At 34.8% G+C, this 20,463-nt stretch overlaps 2 protein-coding genes across 9 annotated transcripts in view; one reads left to right on the top strand and one right to left on the bottom strand.

The window, feature by feature from the left end:
• LOC310730582 (uncharacterized protein) overlaps positions 1–11,798 on the bottom strand; it is a 91,100-nt gene extending 79,302 nt beyond the window's left edge. Inside the window, 6 exon segments of the mRNA XM_083549597.1 lie at positions 6–26; positions 1,834–1,886; positions 2,018–2,174; positions 2,302–2,482; positions 8,581–10,844; positions 11,410–11,798. Coding sequence (XP_083405723.1) covers positions 6–26; positions 1,834–1,886; positions 2,018–2,174; positions 2,302–2,482; positions 8,581–8,666 — 498 coding nt within the window. The 5' untranslated portion in view covers positions 8,667–10,844; positions 11,410–11,798.
• A 580-nt stretch (positions 11,799–12,378) lies between these two features.
• On the top strand, positions 12,379–17,673 carry usf1 (upstream transcription factor 1). Of its 8 annotated transcripts, none has more exons than XM_083547640.1 (12): positions 12,451–12,508; positions 13,007–13,058; positions 13,165–13,214; positions 13,463–13,517; positions 14,567–14,712; positions 14,894–15,007; positions 15,093–15,243; positions 16,227–16,314; positions 16,497–16,555; positions 16,647–16,741; positions 16,829–16,957; positions 17,107–17,673. In XM_083547640.1, exons 4-12 carry the CDS (start codon positions 13,499–13,501, stop codon positions 17,194–17,196), a joined length of 891 nt encoding a protein of 296 aa, XP_083403766.1. In that variant the 5' UTR covers positions 12,451–12,508; positions 13,007–13,058; positions 13,165–13,214; positions 13,463–13,498; the 3' UTR covers positions 17,197–17,673. The 8 variants fall into 8 exon arrangements, with proteins under 8 accessions (XP_083403764.1, XP_083403763.1, XP_083403766.1 ...); XM_083547644.1 differs by having other exon boundaries at positions 12,466–12,508; positions 13,466–13,517; positions 14,567–14,682; XM_083547641.1 differs by having other exon boundaries at positions 12,466–12,508; positions 13,466–13,517.
• Positions 17,674–20,463: the final 2,790 nt, after the last annotated feature.

The following is a 20,463-nucleotide window of genomic DNA, read 5'->3' as shown; positions in this document are numbered from 1 at the left end:
CCTACCTCAAGAATTACTGTGCTGTACTGTAAAAGAGAATATGAAAATGCAAAAATTTGTTTCACTTCACGATCACGTCACTAATATCATCCTGCATATTTATATTCTGCATACATTTACAGCGGGGAAAATAAGTATTTGACACATCAGCATTTTTATCAGTAAAGGGATTTCTAAGTGGGCTATTGACACAAAGTTTTCACCAGATGTAGCCATCAAGCCAAATATTGAATTCATACAAAGAAATCAGAACATTTAAGTATACAAGTTGAGTCATAATAAATAAAGTGAAATGACACAGGGAATAAGTATTGAACACATGAAGATAACAAGGTGCAAAATGGCATAGAAAGCCAGGAGATCACCTGAAATCTGTCAGTATTGAGAGAGAAACCCTGCCCCCTATCAGTACTAATTGATATCAGCCACTTTAGTCCTAATTTATGGTCTATAAAGGCTTCTCATTACCAAGGAGGCACATAGGAAAGACTTCATGATGGGTAAAAGCAAAGAACTCTCTCAAGATCTTCGTAATCTTATCGCTGAAAAGCATTTTGATGGGAATGGTTATAGGCGCATTTCCAGAATGCTGAATGTTCCTGTGAGCACTGTGGGGGCCATTATCCGGAAATGGAAAGAGCATCAGTTCACCATAAACCGGCCACAATCAGGTGCTCCACATAAGATCCCTGTCCGAGGAGTCCAAAGAATAATCAGGAGAGTTCACCAAGAGCCAAGAACCACTCGGGCAGAACTTGCATCAGCAGGTACTGTTGTTTCAAAGAAAACTATAAGCAATGCCACACAAGACTCCATTGCTGAACAAAAAGCAGGTTGAGGCTCGGTTAATGTTTGCAAAAGAGCATTTGGAGAAGCCTGTGGAAAGCAAAATTGAACTTTGAAGAAGAAATGGCACTGCCCACCACCCCAAGAACACCATACCACCAGTTAAGTTTGGGGGTGGAAGCATCATGGTTTGGGGCTGCTTTTCAGCAAGGGGTACTGGCAGACTTCATAATATTGAAGGCAGGATGAATGGAGAAATGTACTGGGACATTCTGGAAAAAAATCTGCTGCCATCTACCAGAAAGCTGAAAATGAAATGAGGGTGTACATTTCAGCAAGACAATGATCTCAAACACAAGGCCATGGAAACAATGAAGTGGTTTCAAAGAAAGAAAATCAAGTTGCTTGAATGGCCCAGTCAATCACCTGATGTAAATCCCATAGAAAATCTATGGAGAGAACCGAAGGTCAAAGTTAATAAAAGAGGCCCAAGGAACCTTCAAGATTTAAAGACCATTTGTGTGGAAGAATGGGCCAGAATCACTTCTGAGCAATGCAGATGACTGGTCTCTCCATACAAGAGGCGTCTAGAAGCTGTAATCACCAACAAAGGCTTTTCTACAAAGTATTAAATAAAGTGTGTTCAATACTTATTCCCTGTGTCATTTCACTTTATTTATAATGACTCAACTTGTATACTTAAATATTTTGATTTCTTTGTATGAATTCAATATTTGGCTTGATGGCTACATCTGGTGGAAATTTTGTGTTAATAGCCCACTAAGAAACAAAAATTTTTTTTTTACTGATTAAAATGCTGACGTGTCAAATACTTATTTTCCCCGCTGTATATGAATATCAATATACAAAAAAAAAAAAAACATATTACACAAAAAGAGGTACTATATTAATATGTGCATAGCATAATGAAACAAAAATGACACTAGGAACTTTTTGACAACATACTGTAAACATATAGGACAGAATGGGCAGTAAACCTGCCATTCTGTAATAAATTATTGCACATGCAGAGACATAGATGCTTACCTTTTGCTCAAGAGGAATAAAATTTGAATCCATAGTGACAATTCTAAAATTCACTAAAAAAAATAAAATAATAAAAAATGGTAGAGAAACGTGGCAGTTTGCAAGGTATCATCAGTAACAATGAAATTTGTATTAAATAGATATTATATTAAATATTATATTCCATACTGATGAAATTAATCACCTGTTTGGCCTGGATTGTAGATGGGTTTATCAGTCTGAATAAATACCAATGTGTTGTAGGATTTAAACATCACTATTCTTTTCTCTGTCATCTTAAAATTTTCCCCTTTGACTTCTACACTGATCTCCTGCACTGATTCTCCCTCAACCTGTGGAGCCTGTTAAGATATTGTTCATGTTAAAGAACATCAATCACTAGTAATAAATGTAAAAGATAACAATAACATCAACAGCATTGATAATAATATTTCTTATACTATTATTATGGTCTGAGGGGGTTCTGACCTTGAAATGAGAACACTGGTGAATCTCCTCTTCCACTGTCTCTTGTAAAAGAGTTCTGGTTTCATTGTTGTGAACCAGATAAATGTTCATTTGAAGAGTCTCATTAGGCTTCAAAAGACTCACACAAAATGTGGCTTGAGAGCCAGACTCTATCACTGCAGGAAATGTCACCATAAAATGTCTAGAGACAAAAAAATAATAAAGTTGTTCTTTCTTTACAAGTACTTGGTTGCAAGATGATATGTTCATGTAAGTTTATGTGAGACAACGTAGCTACATAACAGATCTAAACTATCAGTTTAACAGTTAATACTACTGCATCAGCTTAACAATGTTGAGGAATGTGTAAAGGACATTATACAGTGGATGCTTGATAACTTCCTTCTGCTTAACTTGGATAAGAAGTTTCTAGGAAGAGATGCAGCTAGAAGTAAACTTTCCGGTTATGTAGCATCTCTTGGTGTAATTATTGACCCTAGTCTGCCCTTTGAGGCTCATGTCAACCAGTACCACATGGGTAAGTGTTAAATTATGTTTACTGTATGGTAATTTGCAGTATATTTGTTTGTTGAAATAGGCTACAAATACTTTTTAAGTAGAACGGATCAAATCGATTTTACATGAATTCTTTCGAACGTATAAGCAAATGGACCTACGAGCAATTTTCACGAATTAATTATTCTCGTCCTACATGGTTTTTACTGTAGAATGTTTGGTGAACTGAGATATTTGTATGCTATCGTCCCCTCACTCTCGCACGTTCACTCATGTGTTCAATCATGTCTTTTATCCAAGTGATCCCTAACGTCTGTTACCTTCTGGCTCTTACTTTTAGTAATGCTGCCATAGCGAGTCGACTGAGTCCCCAATTGCACAGTGTCCCTAACTTTTATACAACAATAAGAATACTTAATAATCCATATCTTTCTCTCCCTGTCACTCCTCTTCTCTCTCGGTTGAGTTTAACATGCTCCTGAAGTACCAGTGACACTGTTCCTGCCCCTCTCCCGTAGGATCTGTCTGCTTCATCCTGAGTCTGGAGTCAATGAGTCAAGTTAAGTCAAGTCAAGTCAAGAAGCTTTTATTGTCATTTCAACCATATACAGAGGTGGGAAGTAACGGAGTACAAATACTTCGTTACTGTACTTAAGTAGATTTTTTCGGTATCAGTACTTTACTCCACTATTTATTTTTCAGACAACTTTTTACTTCTACTCATTACACTTTTGCACAAATATCTGTACTTTTTACTTCCTACATTTTCAAAACAGACTCGTTACTTTAGTTTTAATCCATTTGGTGAAATATCACATTTTTTATTTTCACTGCGCGCCGATTTTAGCCGAACAACTGATTTCCTTTTACTGCTTTTTTTTTAATCCACTGGTGTATAAAGTCCTGACTCTCACTCTTTACGAAGATAAGAATCAGCAGGCAGAAGGCAGTAAGAAGTTTGGGGTTAATGTGGATGAGACAGAGGGAGTCAGTGATGTACTGAGAACAGACACATTCCTGATCATCATCATCTTTTCTCTGCTTGTGTTCTATTTGTGGATGTTCAGCCTGGATACATTCATTAGGTAACAACATTTTTAATTCGTTTTGTATTATATACATATATTTACAATAATTTTATATATATATATATATATATATATATATATATATATATATATATATATATATATATATATATATATATATATATATATATATATATATACAGTGAGGAAAATAAGTATTTGAACACGCTGTTATTTTGCAAGTTCTCTCACTTAGAAATCATGGAGGGGTCTGAAATTGTCATCGTAGGTGCATGTCCACTGTGAGAGACATAATCAAAACAAATAAATCCAGAAATCATAATATATGATTTTTAAACTATTTATTTGTATGAAACAGCTTCAAATAAATATTTGAACACCTGTCTATCAGCTAGAATTCTGACCCTCAAAGACCTGTTAGTCTGCCTTTAAAATGTCCACCTCCACTACATTTATTATCCTAAATTAGATGCACCTGTTTGAGGTTGTTAGCTGCATAAAGACACCTGTCCACCCCATACAATCAGTAAGAATCCAACTACTAACATGGCCAAGACCAAAGAGCTGTCCAAAGACACTAGAGACAAAACTGTACACCTCCACAAGGCTGGAAAGGGCTACAGGGAAATTGCCAAGCAGCTTGGTGAAAAAAGGTCCACTGTTGGAGCAATCATTAGAAAATGGAAGAAGCTAAACATGACTGTCAATCTCCCTCGAACTGGGGCTCCATGCAAGATCTCACCTCGTGGGGTCTCAATGATCCTAAGGAAGGTGAGAAATCAGCCCAGAACTACACGGGAGGAGCTGGTCAATGACCTGAAAAGAGCTGGGACCACCGTTTCCAAGGTTACTGTTGGTAATACACTAAGACGTCATGGTTTGAAATCATGCATGGCACGGAAGGTTCCCCTGCTTAAACCAGCACATGTCCAGGCACGTCTTAAGTTTGCCAATGACCATTTGGATGATCCAGAGGAGTCATGGGAGAAAGTCATGTGGTCAGATGAGACCAAAATAGAACTTTTGGGTCATAATTCTACTAAATGTGTTTGGAGGAAGAAGAATGATGAGTACCATCCCAAGAACACCATCCCTACTGTGAAGCATGGGGGTGGTAGCATCATGCTTTGGGGGTGTTTTTCTGCACATGGGACAGGGCGACTGCACTGTATTAAGGAAAGGATGACCGGGGCCATGTATTGTGAGATTTTGGGGAACAACCTCCTTCCCTCAGTTAGAGCATTGAAGATGGGTCGAGGCTGGGTCTTCCAACATGACAATGACCTAAAGCACACAGCCAGGATAACCAAGAAATGGCTCTGTAAGAAGCATATCAAGGTTCTGGTGTGGCCTAGCCAGTCTCCAGACCTAAACCCAATAGAGAATCTTTGGAGGGAGCTGAAACTCCGTGTTTCTCAGCGACAGGCCAGAAACCTGACTGATCTACAGAAGATCTGTGTGGAGGAGTGGGCCAAAATCCCTCCTGCAGTGTGTGCAAACCTGGTGATAAACTACAGGAAACGTTTGACCTCTGTAATTGCAAACAAAGGCTACTGTACCAAATATTAACATTGACTTTCTCAGGTGTTCAAATACTTATTTGCAGCTGTATCATACAAATAAATAGTTAAAAAATCATACATTGTGATTTCTGGATTTTTTTTTTAGATTATGTCTCTCACAGTGGACATGCACCTACGATGACAATTTCAGACCCCTCCATGATTTCTAAGTGAGAGAACTTGCAAAATAACAGCGTGTTCAAATACTTATTTTCCTCACTGTATATATATATATATATATATATATATATATATATATATATATATATATATATATAAAATTATTGTAAACGCCATCAATTCAGCGCGCATTTCTGTTTTTACCATTTTTATAAAAATATAAATAAATAAATATAAAAGAGGTTTTAAAAAAAAATTAAAACCTCCAGCAAAGCATACACTTGTTCACAACGTCCCTTCTTTACTTAGATATACAATAAATAAATAAACTCCACCAAAAAATATTTTTAATCAGTAAACTTTTGTTTTATTTTTGCACAAAGTCTCAAATCAAACACCAAATCCGCCATGTCTTACACAATTTACCCTCTGGGTGGCGTTTTGTGGGTTTTCCCTCATAATGGCGACACGAACATAAATTACTGTCTTTATTGATCGTACAGATAAAAACATCATTCAAATCTGTAAAATGTCTATGATTATATTTATATAAAAGCTTCTTGACTTAAAGAGGTGCACTTTCTCCGGTATCACCTCATTAGCTGTCCGTGTGGAAACATAGCAAAGGCTCTTAATGATGTCCACACATCTCTGCACTGTTATAGCCTTTATATGTAATCACTGTACATATGCTTATATATATATATATATATATATATATATATATATATATATATATATATATATATATATATATATATATATATATATATATATATATATATATCAATCACATGCTGTACATATGATACATGTTTATCTGCACTATTTGCACGATTGCTAATTTTTGCACTTCTGGTAGATGTCAAACTGCATTTCATTGCTGTGTACCTGTACTATGCAATGACCATGTTCTATCTATCTATCTATCTATCTATCTATCTATCTATCTATCTATCTATCTGTCTGTCTGTCTGTCTGTCTGTCTGTCTGTCTGTCTGTCTGTCTGTCTGTCTGTCTGTCTATCTATCTATCTATCTATCTATCTATCTATCTATCTATCTATCTATCTATCTATCTGTCTATCTGTCTGTCTGTCTGTCTGTCTTACTTTCACTTAAGTAAAAAGGTACAATCAGTACTTCAACTTTTACCCGAGTATTTTAAAACATGAGTATCTGTACTTCTACTTCAGTAATGGATGTGTGTACTTTTGCCACCTCTGACCATATATAGCTGACTCAGTACACAGTGAAATGAAACAACGTTCCTCCTGAACCCTGGTGCTACATAAAACAACAAAGAGCTACATTACAGAAAACACAGGGTTAAGGACTAGTGAGTGTCCTCGCCACATAAAGTGCATCGTGTGCAACCTGGTGCAAACAGTGCAAAAACAACACAAGTATTGCACACTACGGTGTGTAAAAGAGTAAAGTGAACATGGTAATTTACAAAAATGTAAACAAAATGTTGTACAAAAGAGCAATAGCAGCAGTCAAAAATTATGGATGCCGTTCTCTTCGACTGGAGGCCACTCTGTGCAACTGGGGATAGTTTCACATCAATGGCATGGGGATCCATGAAATTACAGAGTAACACAGGAGCTTTGAGGATGGATTTGATCGCTTAATGTCAAAAGTCTGCTACAATGATCAACACTACAGTTTGCATATGATTACCATCACTGCACTCTTCAACATAGTTTATCTGTAATAAATGGAGATTCGGTGCCACCCAAATGAGGATGGGATCCCCTTGAGTCAGGTTCTTCTCAAGGTTCCTTTCTTATGCCATCTCAGGGAGTTTTTCCTCGCCACATTCGCCAACATCTTGTTCATTAGGGACAATCTTACAATTATAAATTATTACTTTTATTACTATACCAATTTATCTGTGTAAAGCTGCTTTAAGACAATGTCCATTGTTAAAAGCGCTATGCAAATAAAAATGAATTGAATTGAATACGGAATTAACAGAGCATCTTAAGTAAAATCTAATCATGTCTATAAATTTACGAGAAAAGTCAACTCAAGTTATTGGGGCTGGTTTTTGATGTCTATTATAAGTTAAACAATATACTTTAGTACTATAATTGCATTCTGGCATATTTGTGGTCATTCCCTTATCACTTGTATCAACTGTAAACACATTATTATTATTATTATTATTATTATTATTATTATTATTATTAATAATAATAATAATAATAATAATAATACACTTAATAATGCAGAAATATGTGATGAGTAAAAAAAAGCTTTTAGCAGCAACTCTGGTAACTATGAGTATTGTGTGATGTTGTATGGTCTCTCAGCTGTCCCCTCAGTGATCTAGTGGCTCATAATATTCTGAGAAATATGCTGATGTCCAAAGTGGCCCTCACAGTTGGCTGACCCATGCCTTTTGCAAATGGCTTATCTGGTGCTTCAGCTCCATTGTGTTTTCCCCTCATATACCTGCTATCTGGATATCCAAAATGCCTAGTGTAAAATCCCACAGTTGAACAGGCCCTGGCCCAGATCTTTCACACCTCTTATATCTTATAAAACTTCATTCTTGATCTCACTGCTGAATAGCTACCTTGCTCTTCAAGCAGGTCAACTCAGTCCATAAACTCAACTTTCTGCACTCTAAACCTAAAAATAGCACTGGACTCGATTGCGCTTACAATTACCAGATCAGACTGCAGTAAGGGTGAGGCATTTGACAGCAGGTGATGGCCTAATACATTTAAGGTACAATTTATGTATATAGCCATAAATAGCCAATGTAACAGGATTTTTTTACTGATCTGATTTGCTTGAATTTGAGCAAACCAAATGCAACTTTTTGACTATTTGAAAACCATTGTTTGTTTTTTTTTAAGATTTTTTTTAAAACAAGAATTGTCTAATTTGAATCTTAAAATATGCAAAAAAAACATTTTTATTAATACATTTAATTAAATTAATTAATTAAATTATAACTTACAAAAATGAATGTTTTTAAACATAACATTCGACAAATAACTAAATAAACAAAGTATGAAGACATATTTTATGATTGCTTACGGTCCTGAGGTTTTTCCATAAACAGAAAGAAAAAAGAAGCAGGCTAAGAGTAGCCTTATCCTCATTTTGAAATGGCTGACCTCCATGATGAAGTCTATTGAAAATAGCAGGTTTTAACAGTTGAGGATCTTTTTAAAGATACTTTGTCCAAAAGAGGTCCATCTGCGGTTATCCTGTCACTAATGATTAACCGGCAACATTGCACATGCTATATGTCAAAGTGCAATGCTATGTTGTCGCTTTTACTGTGTGATATCTATGAAAATAATATATTTTTATTTAACTATTGATTTTGCTGTAAGTCAATAAGACACAAACAGCAAAATATGGGTCATGTCAATTTAGTAGAATTGTCTGTGTGTTTGTAATGATACAAATATAAGCCACTTTAACTGTTATTTGTGGATTCACTGAAGTAATTATTATAACTGTCTACATACAGTAAGTATATATTTTATACAGACGAATTAATATTTTCTCAGAAAGAAATGTGACAAAATATATGTGACACTATTTCAGTGGAAACATTGTACTCATGGAAAAGTAACAGGTGTAATATTTTATTTTAATGAAGAGATCTGACAGTTTAGATTTTCTTGGCTTTTTCAGACCCATTAAATGTGAGATATAGCAGAAATTAATTCCAAACTAAAACAATACCTAAGACTGAAAATCTGCATGTATAACGGGTTAGTGTAAAAAATAGCAATACGTAACTCATATTTTGGTTTATAATATATTGAAAATAATTCAAAGTCATTGTACTATACACTGTTTACTTACAGGAAACATACACCCACATTGTGTAACTTGTTTCTCTTGTACAAACATTTCACCCACACAGAGCCTTGATCTTTAGGTGGAAAACCTAGCACCTGATTATTTTCTCAAACATTGTTAGAGGTCAAAACATAAAGTACAACTTGAACATATTAAACCGGTAGAAGCAGTTTAGATATATCGCACAATTATTGGAATATAATCATCAAAAATAGTTAAGCAAATAAACAAAAAATATGTTGTTCTGATGTGGTGTTATTTTTAAATGAGATTGTATGTGAAATATTAAAAAAACGTAAAAAAAAAAAAAGTATTCTTTTTTCACACTAACCTATAAACTACAATTATTAAGGTTCTATCTGCCAACGTATCAACATCCAAAATGAAAATAAGATAAAGGCAGAGGTGGCCTGGAGAATTCGGTATTATTGTTCTATTTACACGCTGACATATAGGAACATAAATGACTTCTCAGTCTGAGAAGCAAAAGGAGAAGTGATTTTGTAGCTGTTGCACGTTTGTATGTTCTACATCTGCTTTGTGGGAAAAGAAAATAAGTGTAAAAATGCGTACAGTTTTTATCTTCTGTATTTATTAGTGTATACAGGTATACAAAATGTATAATCATTCTGGCACATGACTGACTATAGTAGATAGATATAGATTAAAATATTATTAGCTGAAAAAAAACAACAGATGTTTGCCAAAATCTGTTTTATAGTATTTAGATAAAACGACGTCCAACTGCTTTAAAAGCCCATCAAAAAATGTAAAAGCATGTGATTAGATTGTGATAAAAATTTATTTTTTACATTTTCTCAAGATTTTATTAACATAATCTTAAGGAGTAGACCTTGTTGATCTGTAAATGTAGATTTTACTACTATACAGTCTTGTTCATTGGAACGAAAAACTTTAAAGTCCCATTTAATTTTAGGTATATATTATACCAATAAATAAATCTTCAATTTATTCATTACCATTTTAGTTGATAAAATGAATACAGATTAATCATTTTAGCTGAACCTTACAGTTTTCACTACGTCGACATGTTGGACTTTAACTGGATCAATAAGCTGATGGTAAAAAAAAAAAAAAGTAGTCAGCAAAAATTGTATACTGAAACTGATTAATTATGCTTTTCATAATTAGAGAAGTTAGTAATTCTGACACTATGGGAACTTCTGCCTTCAACAAATAAGCATAAGCATTCAGTAGTATGAGTATTTAATATTACTCAAATGAATATTTACACTAAGTCTATTTTATCTTAATATAAAAATTAAACACATAATTCAATAATAATCACAATAGTTGCTGAACAAACACACTTTTAATCATAAAAGAAAAGGCATAAAAGTAGTATTCAGTACTCATCAGTTATTGTTCATTTAGTTTAGGGCTTTTTTTTATTCCATTGTTAATGTACAATTTTTTTTTACAAAGTTTTACATATTACTGGCAATTAGCAGTCTGGTGGTGGCCTGGGAGAACCAGTTGAATGTTGATATGGCTGAATTCCTTGAATGTTCTTTTTGCCTTTTCCCGAATTCTGCCTCAAAAGATCATATTGGGTAACACACTGGGTCCAGTTAGCAAAAGGCACACTACTACTGGAATAACTCCCACCTAACATCATTCAAAGCACATAGTTATCACTCTTATCTCACATCCAAGGGACAAACCCACAAGTACAGGAACCAAAGTTTCACTTGCCATCTCAGAACCACAAGTAGAAGTCTGTGGTTTGACTACTGGGATTTCAGCTCATTTTAGACAGTACCATATTCTGATATATATCAGAAAATATGCTAATTATCAATGATGCTGCATCTAGAACATGCTCTTGATGTAATGTTTGTTATGTCGTGATCATGGGAAAATGAAGTCCTTGTCACAAGAAAACAAGAAAATATATAATGCATGGCCTCTTAGGAATTCCGTACTTTATTGTATCTAGAAATAGCTGCTATATGGTACGCCTGCTCATACCTTCTCATACTGTGTTCATACCCTGCTTATACACCCTGCAGTCTACAGTCTGTTAACCGAGAATCATAGATCTCATAGGTTCTGGAGCTGATGTGGTTTAAAATAGACCGATGTGTTTATCCTGAGTGTTGATGCTCCACCAATAACAAAATATATAAAGAAAACGCTCTGTGTGTGTGTGCGCGTGTTGTGCATTTTAGGCTTTAACACAAAAGAAACATACAGTGTTTAATATCACCGCCTGAGATCAAATTTCAAACTGAACGCTCAACCAGCTACACAAAAGTCAACCTTTCCGGACTCGAGGCTTTTGACTCGTGTGGCATTTATATTAGACAAAAAAGACAACATGAAAAACGTGGGCAAAAGTTGGAATTGCACCTTGTATAATTATTATTTTCACCTTATGCTGCGGCAACCTTCGTCGATTAATAATGACATACTATGCACGCACGCACACGCGCGCACACACACACACACACACACACACACCCACCCACACACACACACACACTTTATGTTGCCAGAACAGGCGAGATCCCATAATAATAAAACATATTCTGGGTTTATCTACAGTCTTTTAGGTTGTCCATTTGATGGCACTGATATGCTTGTGTACTTTCATTTTATCAATATAACCACTTGCTAGTGCACCTTATGTACAATCACTTAAGTTTCCACCTGTATATATATATAATCATAATGTGCATAGAAACAGTATATTATTTTGTTTAATTTACCTCGTTTATGCCCCTTATTGTGCTGCCCTCTGTGCATTCCCACCTGAATGCACAATTGTAAACAGTGTATAATAGTTTTTTGTTGTTTAAAAATAATAATAATAATATTATTATTTTACAGCTGAAAATGCCCTACCTAACTTTAAATGTTAACAGTTCCTGATGAAAGTGGGCTACATACTTATTTAAGCATATAAGTATGTCTGTTATTACTTGTTCAAATAAAATAATGAAGAATATTTGCAGGACATGCCACTATCAGTCTGTATATTATTATTATTATTATTATTATTATTATTATTATTATTATTATTATTATTATTATTATTATTATTGGTTATATGCTTATTGAAATATCAAGCATCTGGCAACCAGGATCCTACCGGCGCACGTAAACAATACAAGGCTTGTAGGCGGTAAGCTGTATAGTAAAAATTGTGGATTACTTTTTCATTGTTTTTAAATAGTTTCCGATTTCCGTACGTGTGTTTTCTAAAACCGCGTGGACGAAGCGGTGCTAATAAGGCCTTAAATCCCCTCACTTGCGTTACTTGTTGGTGAAATCTGACAGGTTTTAGCATCGCTGTTAGCATTAGCTTGCTCAATGGAAGATCAAGTTCATTAGGTTAAACAGGCAGCATGTTTGGCTCTTTGCTGTTTTTCTATTTTGTTTTAATTTTTTTGCATAAATTCTGACTGAACAATTAGTGTATAGTGTGTGTTTTAGTATAGCCTGTGACGCAAAAACGCCTTACTAGCTAGCTGACTAGCTATTAGCTTGAATTTCTTTTTGCACGTATTTTATTGGAGTGCCTGCAGGGCTCGTGCTTACATTTGGACAGGGTTTTAAAAAAAAAAAAATTTAATATAAATTTTTTTTATATATATATATGAATCCTGTTGTTATTTTGCAGGACCCTGGGTTAAACACGACTCCCTGTTTCACATGCCGGTGGAAATGAAAGGGTCAGTGCTCCCTGTATATGTGTGTGATATCTGTTCTTCTGCACTCACTTCAGTGTTTTCTACATCCTCCTGATATATATTTGTTTCCTGATCACTTCATGTGTAGGCAGCAGAAAAGTCCAGACCCTGATTGCAATGTTCCTGTAATTGAAGAAGGTATAATTCACTTACAATCATTCCATATTTCTATCAATTATATATATATATATATATATATATATATATATATATATATATATATAGTTCTGGGTGGTGGGAAAAACATTAGACACTACTTAGTCTTTCACACAGGTGCACCAAATGCATCATAAGGAGTCATGTTACGGAAAATTATGTAAAAAAAAAGATATAAATTGTTTTCGTGTTGGTGTGTAAAAAAATGTCTTACCAGTTACTTACTGCAGCAGTTACCTGTGGAGTTATCGATGCACTGACACCTGATGAAGCCCAAAATATTAGGTAAAATTATTTATGATAGTAATATAATTGAGATGTTTAATATGACACTAACGATATTATACAACATATAGTTCTGGTCCACTAATTTGGTTGGACAAATGACATTCTAAGAGTACTGAAATTCAGTATAAATTCACTGGTGCATTTCAGTGTTCATGTCCCTACTTTTGTTAGTGATGACCATTAACATGTCAAATCTAGCAATGGATCATTATACTAAAACTATTTGTTTGTGACATTGTTACTACATGTACTACCGGATGTTAATTTGGTAGTAACAAGTGATTATTTTTGTATAACAAAATGTTTGACCGTAGTTCCCACTGTATTTCAAATTACAGGGTTATTTGATGTCATTTTGATGTCATTTATACACACATACACACACATATATATATATATTTTATTTATTTATTTTTTACTTTCCCTAAAAAGTTACCCAGTATTCAGAAGCCCATTAGGATACCTAAAAGCACCCTTTCATTTAATAACATGTAAAACCATCTTTGAACTTTAATTAAACTATTTTTGTCAAAGTTTCTATTGTTTGCATCATTTTGTAGAAATTTTGGCCCACTTTTCTTTATAACATTGCTTCAGTTTATTGTAGTTTGATTGTGTTATTATGTACAGCTCTTAGATGCTGCTAATGGATTGAGGTCTCGACTTTGACTTATCCATTTGAGCGCCATTATTTCTTGTTTTATTTTTTTCCCCTCAAGAATACAAAAAGTTCAGCATTGTATCTACGACTGAAAGTTTCTCATGTTCTTTGGCTGCAAAACAGTTCCTGGTTGTCACCCATGATTGCCGAAGTAGGAAAGGTTTTGTGCTTAATTAAAAGCAGTTTGGGAGGCCTATACAAAATAACACATTGCTGCAAAAAATCCATTGGGGTGTGATGTTACTGAACTGTGCTATATTATTTTTCTTCAGTGGCCTACCCCACCGTTTTATTCTTACATATCCCAGCCCTAAAAGAAATCCATTATTTCATTATGATATGGTATTCCATTGACTAAAACTCTGCATTTCTGTTGTTCTATCAGGGGTAGTGGCTACAGCTGAAGACCCATCAGCAATCACAACTATTCAGTCAGCTGCCACGTTTTCGTCTGAGCAGCCCATAAAATACCTGTTCAAGACAGAGGGAGCTGGGGGGCAGGTAGGGGAACTGTACCCTCCCATCGGGCAGGTAGGACAGGAGTAGAAGTGATGAAGTTGTAAACTCTGGTGTAGTATTACACTGCTCTGTAAGCATGTCTCAGGTCAATTGTAGTGGCTATGTTTTGTAAAGGCAATATCTAACAAGTAACAGGATCTTGAGAGTTGTGTTGTACTAGATTGAAGTGATCCTTTTTTTTTTTTTTTTGCAGGTGACATATCGGGTAATTCAGGTAGCAGATGGACAGTTGGAGGCTCAATCAGATGGCACCACAGCTGTCAGTGTTGTTGCTGGCTTTCCTGCAACAACACAACCAGTTACCCAGGTAAGTGTATGGTAATGTGTGTTACATTCTTCATAACTGGTTAAGATTCTATTAGTGTAACAAAAACCTTTGTTGGTCTGAATAGGCTGTGTTCTCCCAGTCTGAAGCCTTAGAGGGGGATGGCACAGAAACCCATTACACTTATTACCCTGCCACTATTTCGGATGCTGGAACAGGCACTATGGTCACTGGTGTGCAGGCCTCTGACACAATCCTCAGCCAGGGTACACCTACAGGTAATTTTAAAAAGTCCTGTATTATAGCATGCACTAAGCTGGAACTGTGCAACAGGACATTTTTCATAATAGACCCATTATACACATCAAGATTAATAGAAAAACATACCAGCATAACATTATAATTTTTCTGATTTGTTTTGGTTATTTTCCACTTTGGTTTTTAGTAGACGCAGAGCACTGCCACTAGATTGTGTATGTGTGTGTCATGTAGGTTGGTGCTGTGTGTTCAGTTATATAGTACAGAAATTAGAAGTTCGGTTTACATTGATGGAATATGCATGTGTATACAAAAACCAAGCATTGCATTATGACCAACTGCCCAATATTTTCTTGTTCCCTCTTTTGCTGGCAAAACAATTCTGGTTCTCGGTCGAACATTAACAGCATTAACTTCTTCATCAGTTTGAGCTACAGCAGCTTGTCTGTTGGATCCGACCACACAGGTCACCCTTTGCTCCTCACGTACATCAATGAGCCTTGGCCCATAACCTATAAAGAGCTGCAGTTATGGAGATGCTCTAACTCCGTCATCTAGCCATCACAATTTGTTAAACTCGCACAAATTCTTGCCCATTTTTCCTGCTTTTAACACATCAACTTTGAGGATAAAATGTTCACTTGCTGCCTAAACACTACCCTGTGCCATCAAGAGATGATCATTGTTATTCACTCACCAGTCTTAATGTTATGCCTGGTCGCTGTATATAAATAATACAATGTAATATTATATAATAATAAATAATATATAAATACTTAAATAAAATTTTACTGTCACTTTGATCTTATTTGAAATATTTCTATAAATGTAATATTTGGAATTTTAGTACAGTGCTGTTTTCGTTAGAATAACAGAGATGTCAAGTAATGTTATGTACCCATCACTTTTCTATGTATAAAACACAAGAGATTCTTTTGCCAAAAACTGCTTCAGATTGCTTATACGCTTTGCTAAGAGTACTTTTTCTTCTTCTTTGGTAAAGGTCAGTTATATGTGATGATGTCACCACAGGAGGTTTTGACCGGAGCAACCCAGAGATCAATTGCACCTCGCACGCAAAATTGCAACACGTAATCTAATCTTCCTATTTAGAACGTTACAATGAATTGTAATAGCTGTTTATATTTTGTTGAATTATTAGATTTGTGTGAAATTCGTTGAAGGTACATTTTCTCCGTATTGTATATATACTGAGATATATACAATACAATCAATTATATATAATTGTATATATACTGATATATACTGATAGTAAGTCAGAGGCACCAAGGACGTCTAGAGATGATAAACGGCGAGCACAACACAACGAAGGTGAGCTCTGATGGTCAGTTTTAAAGCAGCCTATTGCCCGTTCTAACACAAAAAATTTTGACAACATAGCAATATTCTTGTTTGCTGATAGTTGAACGAAGGCGCAGAGATAAGATTAACAACTGGATTGTTCAGCTTTCCAAGACTATTCCAGACTGCACATTGGACTCCACTAAGACAGGACAGGTTGGTTTTTAGTTTATCTGGAATTTCACCATAGGTCACAGGCAATGGGGCAATATGATGCTATTTACTCCTTATGGTCTACAACAGAGTAAGGGAGGGATCCTCTCAAAGGCCTGTGATTACATTCAGGAGCTGCGACAAAGTAATAATCGATTAGCAGAAGAACTCAGCACACTGGAGAGGTTGAGGATGGACAACCAGCTTTTACGGCAAGAAGTAAGCCTATTTCTTTAATAATTCTTTCATTTCTTTCAGATTATGGCAAGTTAATTAAGGTTAAAGCCAGTTGTTGTTGTTTCTGACCTAACAGTTACCATATTCCAAGTTATTATCAAATATAATTAATGTATTTCTTTTTGCCACAGGTGGAAGACTGGAAATCAAAAAATCAGATTTTAAGAAGCCAGCTCAGGCAGCATGGCATTGTAGTAGCAGCAAGTGCAGAACCACAATGAAGAATGATGGGAGATATTGTATAAATGCTGGTTGTGACCCATTGTGGAAAGTTTATTATGAATGCTAAAATCAAATAATAATGCAAATCCAGACGCTAAAAGTAAAGTTCCCAGGCATAAAGCTCGTCAAAGGTCAAAGCAGGAATTATGGAGAATGTCTAATGCTGAATTTCTCAATCCGTTATGTACATTTATTTTTAAATGTGTCTTTCTTTATCATTGTATATATTTGTTTTTGTACAACACTTTTTTTTACATGATCTAATTATGAATTTCTTTTATGTACTGGTAAAAGTTAGGTTGACGTATAAAAAAAACTCACTCCGAAACATTTCTGAAGGCAGAATTTCGGCTTGCATGTTTCATACTTTTACACTGCATTTACTAAGACAATGAGATAATGGTATTTTTTCTGGTTATGTGCAAAATACAGATCACTATACATATGCATTTGCAATAAATACTTTGGAACATAAATGTTTGGATCCAGTCATTGAATTAAAATAATTATTTCTTTATTTGACTGAATGCAGTCAATATATGTCAGCCAAATGTAAATGTCAATTATAGCTAGAATATAAGGCATAGTCAAAATAATCTTGTTGCTTTTTTATTTTTGGAATGTAAAAAGATGCATTACCAATTGTCTATTTACAACATATAAATGTCAGACCTGTCACATCTTTAAAATAAACTAGCAAACAAATATTTAACAAATGGGACATTAAAAAACTAAATCAACCTGATTGCATAATTCTGCACACTTTTTCATAATGGGGCTCTAAATGTCCTTAGAGTTAAACAATCAGATTTAAAATTAGGCCTGTAGGTTAATGGCATACACCAGTGATACTTATTAAAACCAGGTAAAAGTCAGCTGTTGCTGTAGTATTTTCTTGAATTGTTTGGGTTGCATGTTACTAAGAGCCATAGGCCACAAAGAAACTGTGATAATTGCTAATAGGTATCAATCAGAAGAGAGAAAAAGAATATTGACTGCATGTTTCATAGCATATTGTCAAAACCATCATCAATTAGGGTATGTAACCTTTTTATCCACTATATTATACAAAATTAGATGTCCATTTAAATAATGTTTTATTTAAAAAACAAAAAAGGAATTATAAAGGAGACCTATGAATGCATGGTCCTTCCTTCCTTCCAGATTGTTCTATTCTGCATGGAAACTATAATGGCACTTTTCTAGTGTGCAATTTGGAATAATACAAAAAAATCTAACTCCATGTAATCCCTGCTCCATTTTCCTTTTTTTTGACCTTTAGATGGCACCTTTTTTTCATTCAAAGCTATGTAGGCAAACATGTACTTTCTCAGCTGATATGAAAACTTTATTTCGGCTTCTCCCGTTAGGGGTCGCCACAGCATGTTCAATTTGGCACGTTTTTACGCTGGATGCCCTCCCTAACGCAACCCTCCCCATTTATCCGGGCTTGGGACCGGCACTAAGAGTGGCTGGGGTTGGTTCCCTGACCGGGGATCGAACCCGGGCCGCAGCTGATATAATTTTTTTAAATGATGGTCCATTACTATATATTAGCTTGTTTAGCACTGCCTACTTTTTTAAAATGACTGCTGGCTACAGATATTGAAATGAATACACTGAAAGGAATACATTGTACGCCTAGCTTATGCATACAAATCGGGTTTTATTTTTGAACTCTGAATAAGAATTAATAAAAGAATACAGGCGCATATATACATTTTCGAATGGTATATTAGAATGCCATATCATTGCCACCATAAATGCAATGTACATAAGTCTTTACAGCTCTAATCAGCCAATAATGTCAGAAGTACACAAAATCAAGCAGATATTTTAGTAAATATATAATAGTGCAGTCAGCTTGCCAATCCATTCATAAAGTCTTCAGTGTCTTTGAGTTTGAGGTCAAGGCTCATTGAAAGCCACTTCAGTTCTTTCATTCTATTGTTAGCAAATCATGTCCTAATAAATATTACTTTGTGTATTAGCACTGTCATGTTAGAACAGATCTGGGGCCCTAAGTTTGTGACATTTGACATTGAATAAAGACATTAAATTAAGCTGTGTGCTTAGTTTGTTGAAAAAGTTTATGGATTGACCAATGTATCAGTGTGATGCTCAGATTTCCACAAACTTGTGGTAATATAGTATTATATATTTCAAATTAAAATAAAAAAATAAGTATGTTAATTATTTACATCTTACTATACCTGAACATTAGACTATTTGTATATATTGCTGTTGTTTAAATGGAAATGTAGCTGAAACCTAGAAACCCTCCCCCTTGGCTTCAGCAAGATGTGCTCTGTGCTACACAATAAAAGTAAGTAACTTGTACTGACATGAGAATTTCTGCTTTTGTTTCATACTTCAGGACCATAATGCACACACCTATTCTGAATCATTCTAGCATGATTTCAATAAGGAAAAAAAATCAAACAAAAACAACAACCACCCCTTCCCCAAATCGAACCAATCGAACACCCCCCACCCAGATATGTCACCTATTCTTTGTATCATTATGTTTTGTAGATTTAGGAAGCATTATCTTTTATATTAGTACACTTAGTGCATTTGTATAATCACCATGGCTTGACTTATCATGATTTGCATTTCTACTACTTTGTGGCATGTATAAATATATGATGGGTTTTTTCCATATAAATTAGTTCTATATTAGTAATAGAAGATGTTAAGCACTACATTACTATGTAATTTTTTAATTCAACTTCTTTCTTATTCATTTGATCACATCTACAGCTAATTCTATAACTTTGTGAAAGCCAATACACATTACTAACAAAAAGAGCACACACATGTTAAAGTGAATATATCTCTGTCAGTTCAGGCTCAGACTTGCCAAATAGTAGACCTGCAGCTGGTATACTGTAATGCATATTTGAATTGTCAAGCCCTGGCATGTTGCCATGATCAATGACAGGTTAAAATGACAGCATTTACAAAGTTAAAAGCGGAAATAACAGTAAATAGACATACTGTATACAGGTCCCAGTTTATTACCTATACCTGGTTTGTAGATATACATCTATTCGCATTTTATTAGTCACAACTTCCAGAAATAGTTTCTTCCTAAAACACTTTGAGGTAGATAGTTATTAGCAAAGCACAATTGACAGTAGGTTTGCTACTAGGTTTCAGAGCAGTCCATCAACTAAAAATAAGTATAGCAAACCATGAGACACAGTAATTGTAAACCTATAAGTGATTGGTGATTTAGATTTTTTAACCTATAGAAGCAGTGA

This window comes from Silurus aristotelis (genome assembly GCF_946808225.1).
Source record: "Silurus aristotelis genome assembly, chromosome: 8".
Lineage (NCBI taxonomy): Eukaryota > Metazoa > Chordata > Actinopteri > Siluriformes > Siluridae > Silurus > Silurus aristotelis.
The sequence above is the reverse complement of the archived record's forward strand: the minus strand, read 5'-3'. Positions and strand labels throughout refer to the sequence as shown.

Bases quoted from the DNA above. Each gene is read 5' to 3' on its own strand.
- usf1 (XM_083547637.1), top strand. From the start codon at position 13,039: ATGCCGGTGGAAATGAAAGG. The intron at 14,713-14,893 runs GTAGGACAGGAG...TTTTTTTTGCAG, and splicing joins TGTACCCTCCCATCGGGCAG to GTGACATATCGGGTAATTCA. The intron at 16,556-16,646 runs GTGAGCTCTGAT...GTTTGCTGATAG, and splicing joins GCGAGCACAACACAACGAAG to TTGAACGAAGGCGCAGAGAT.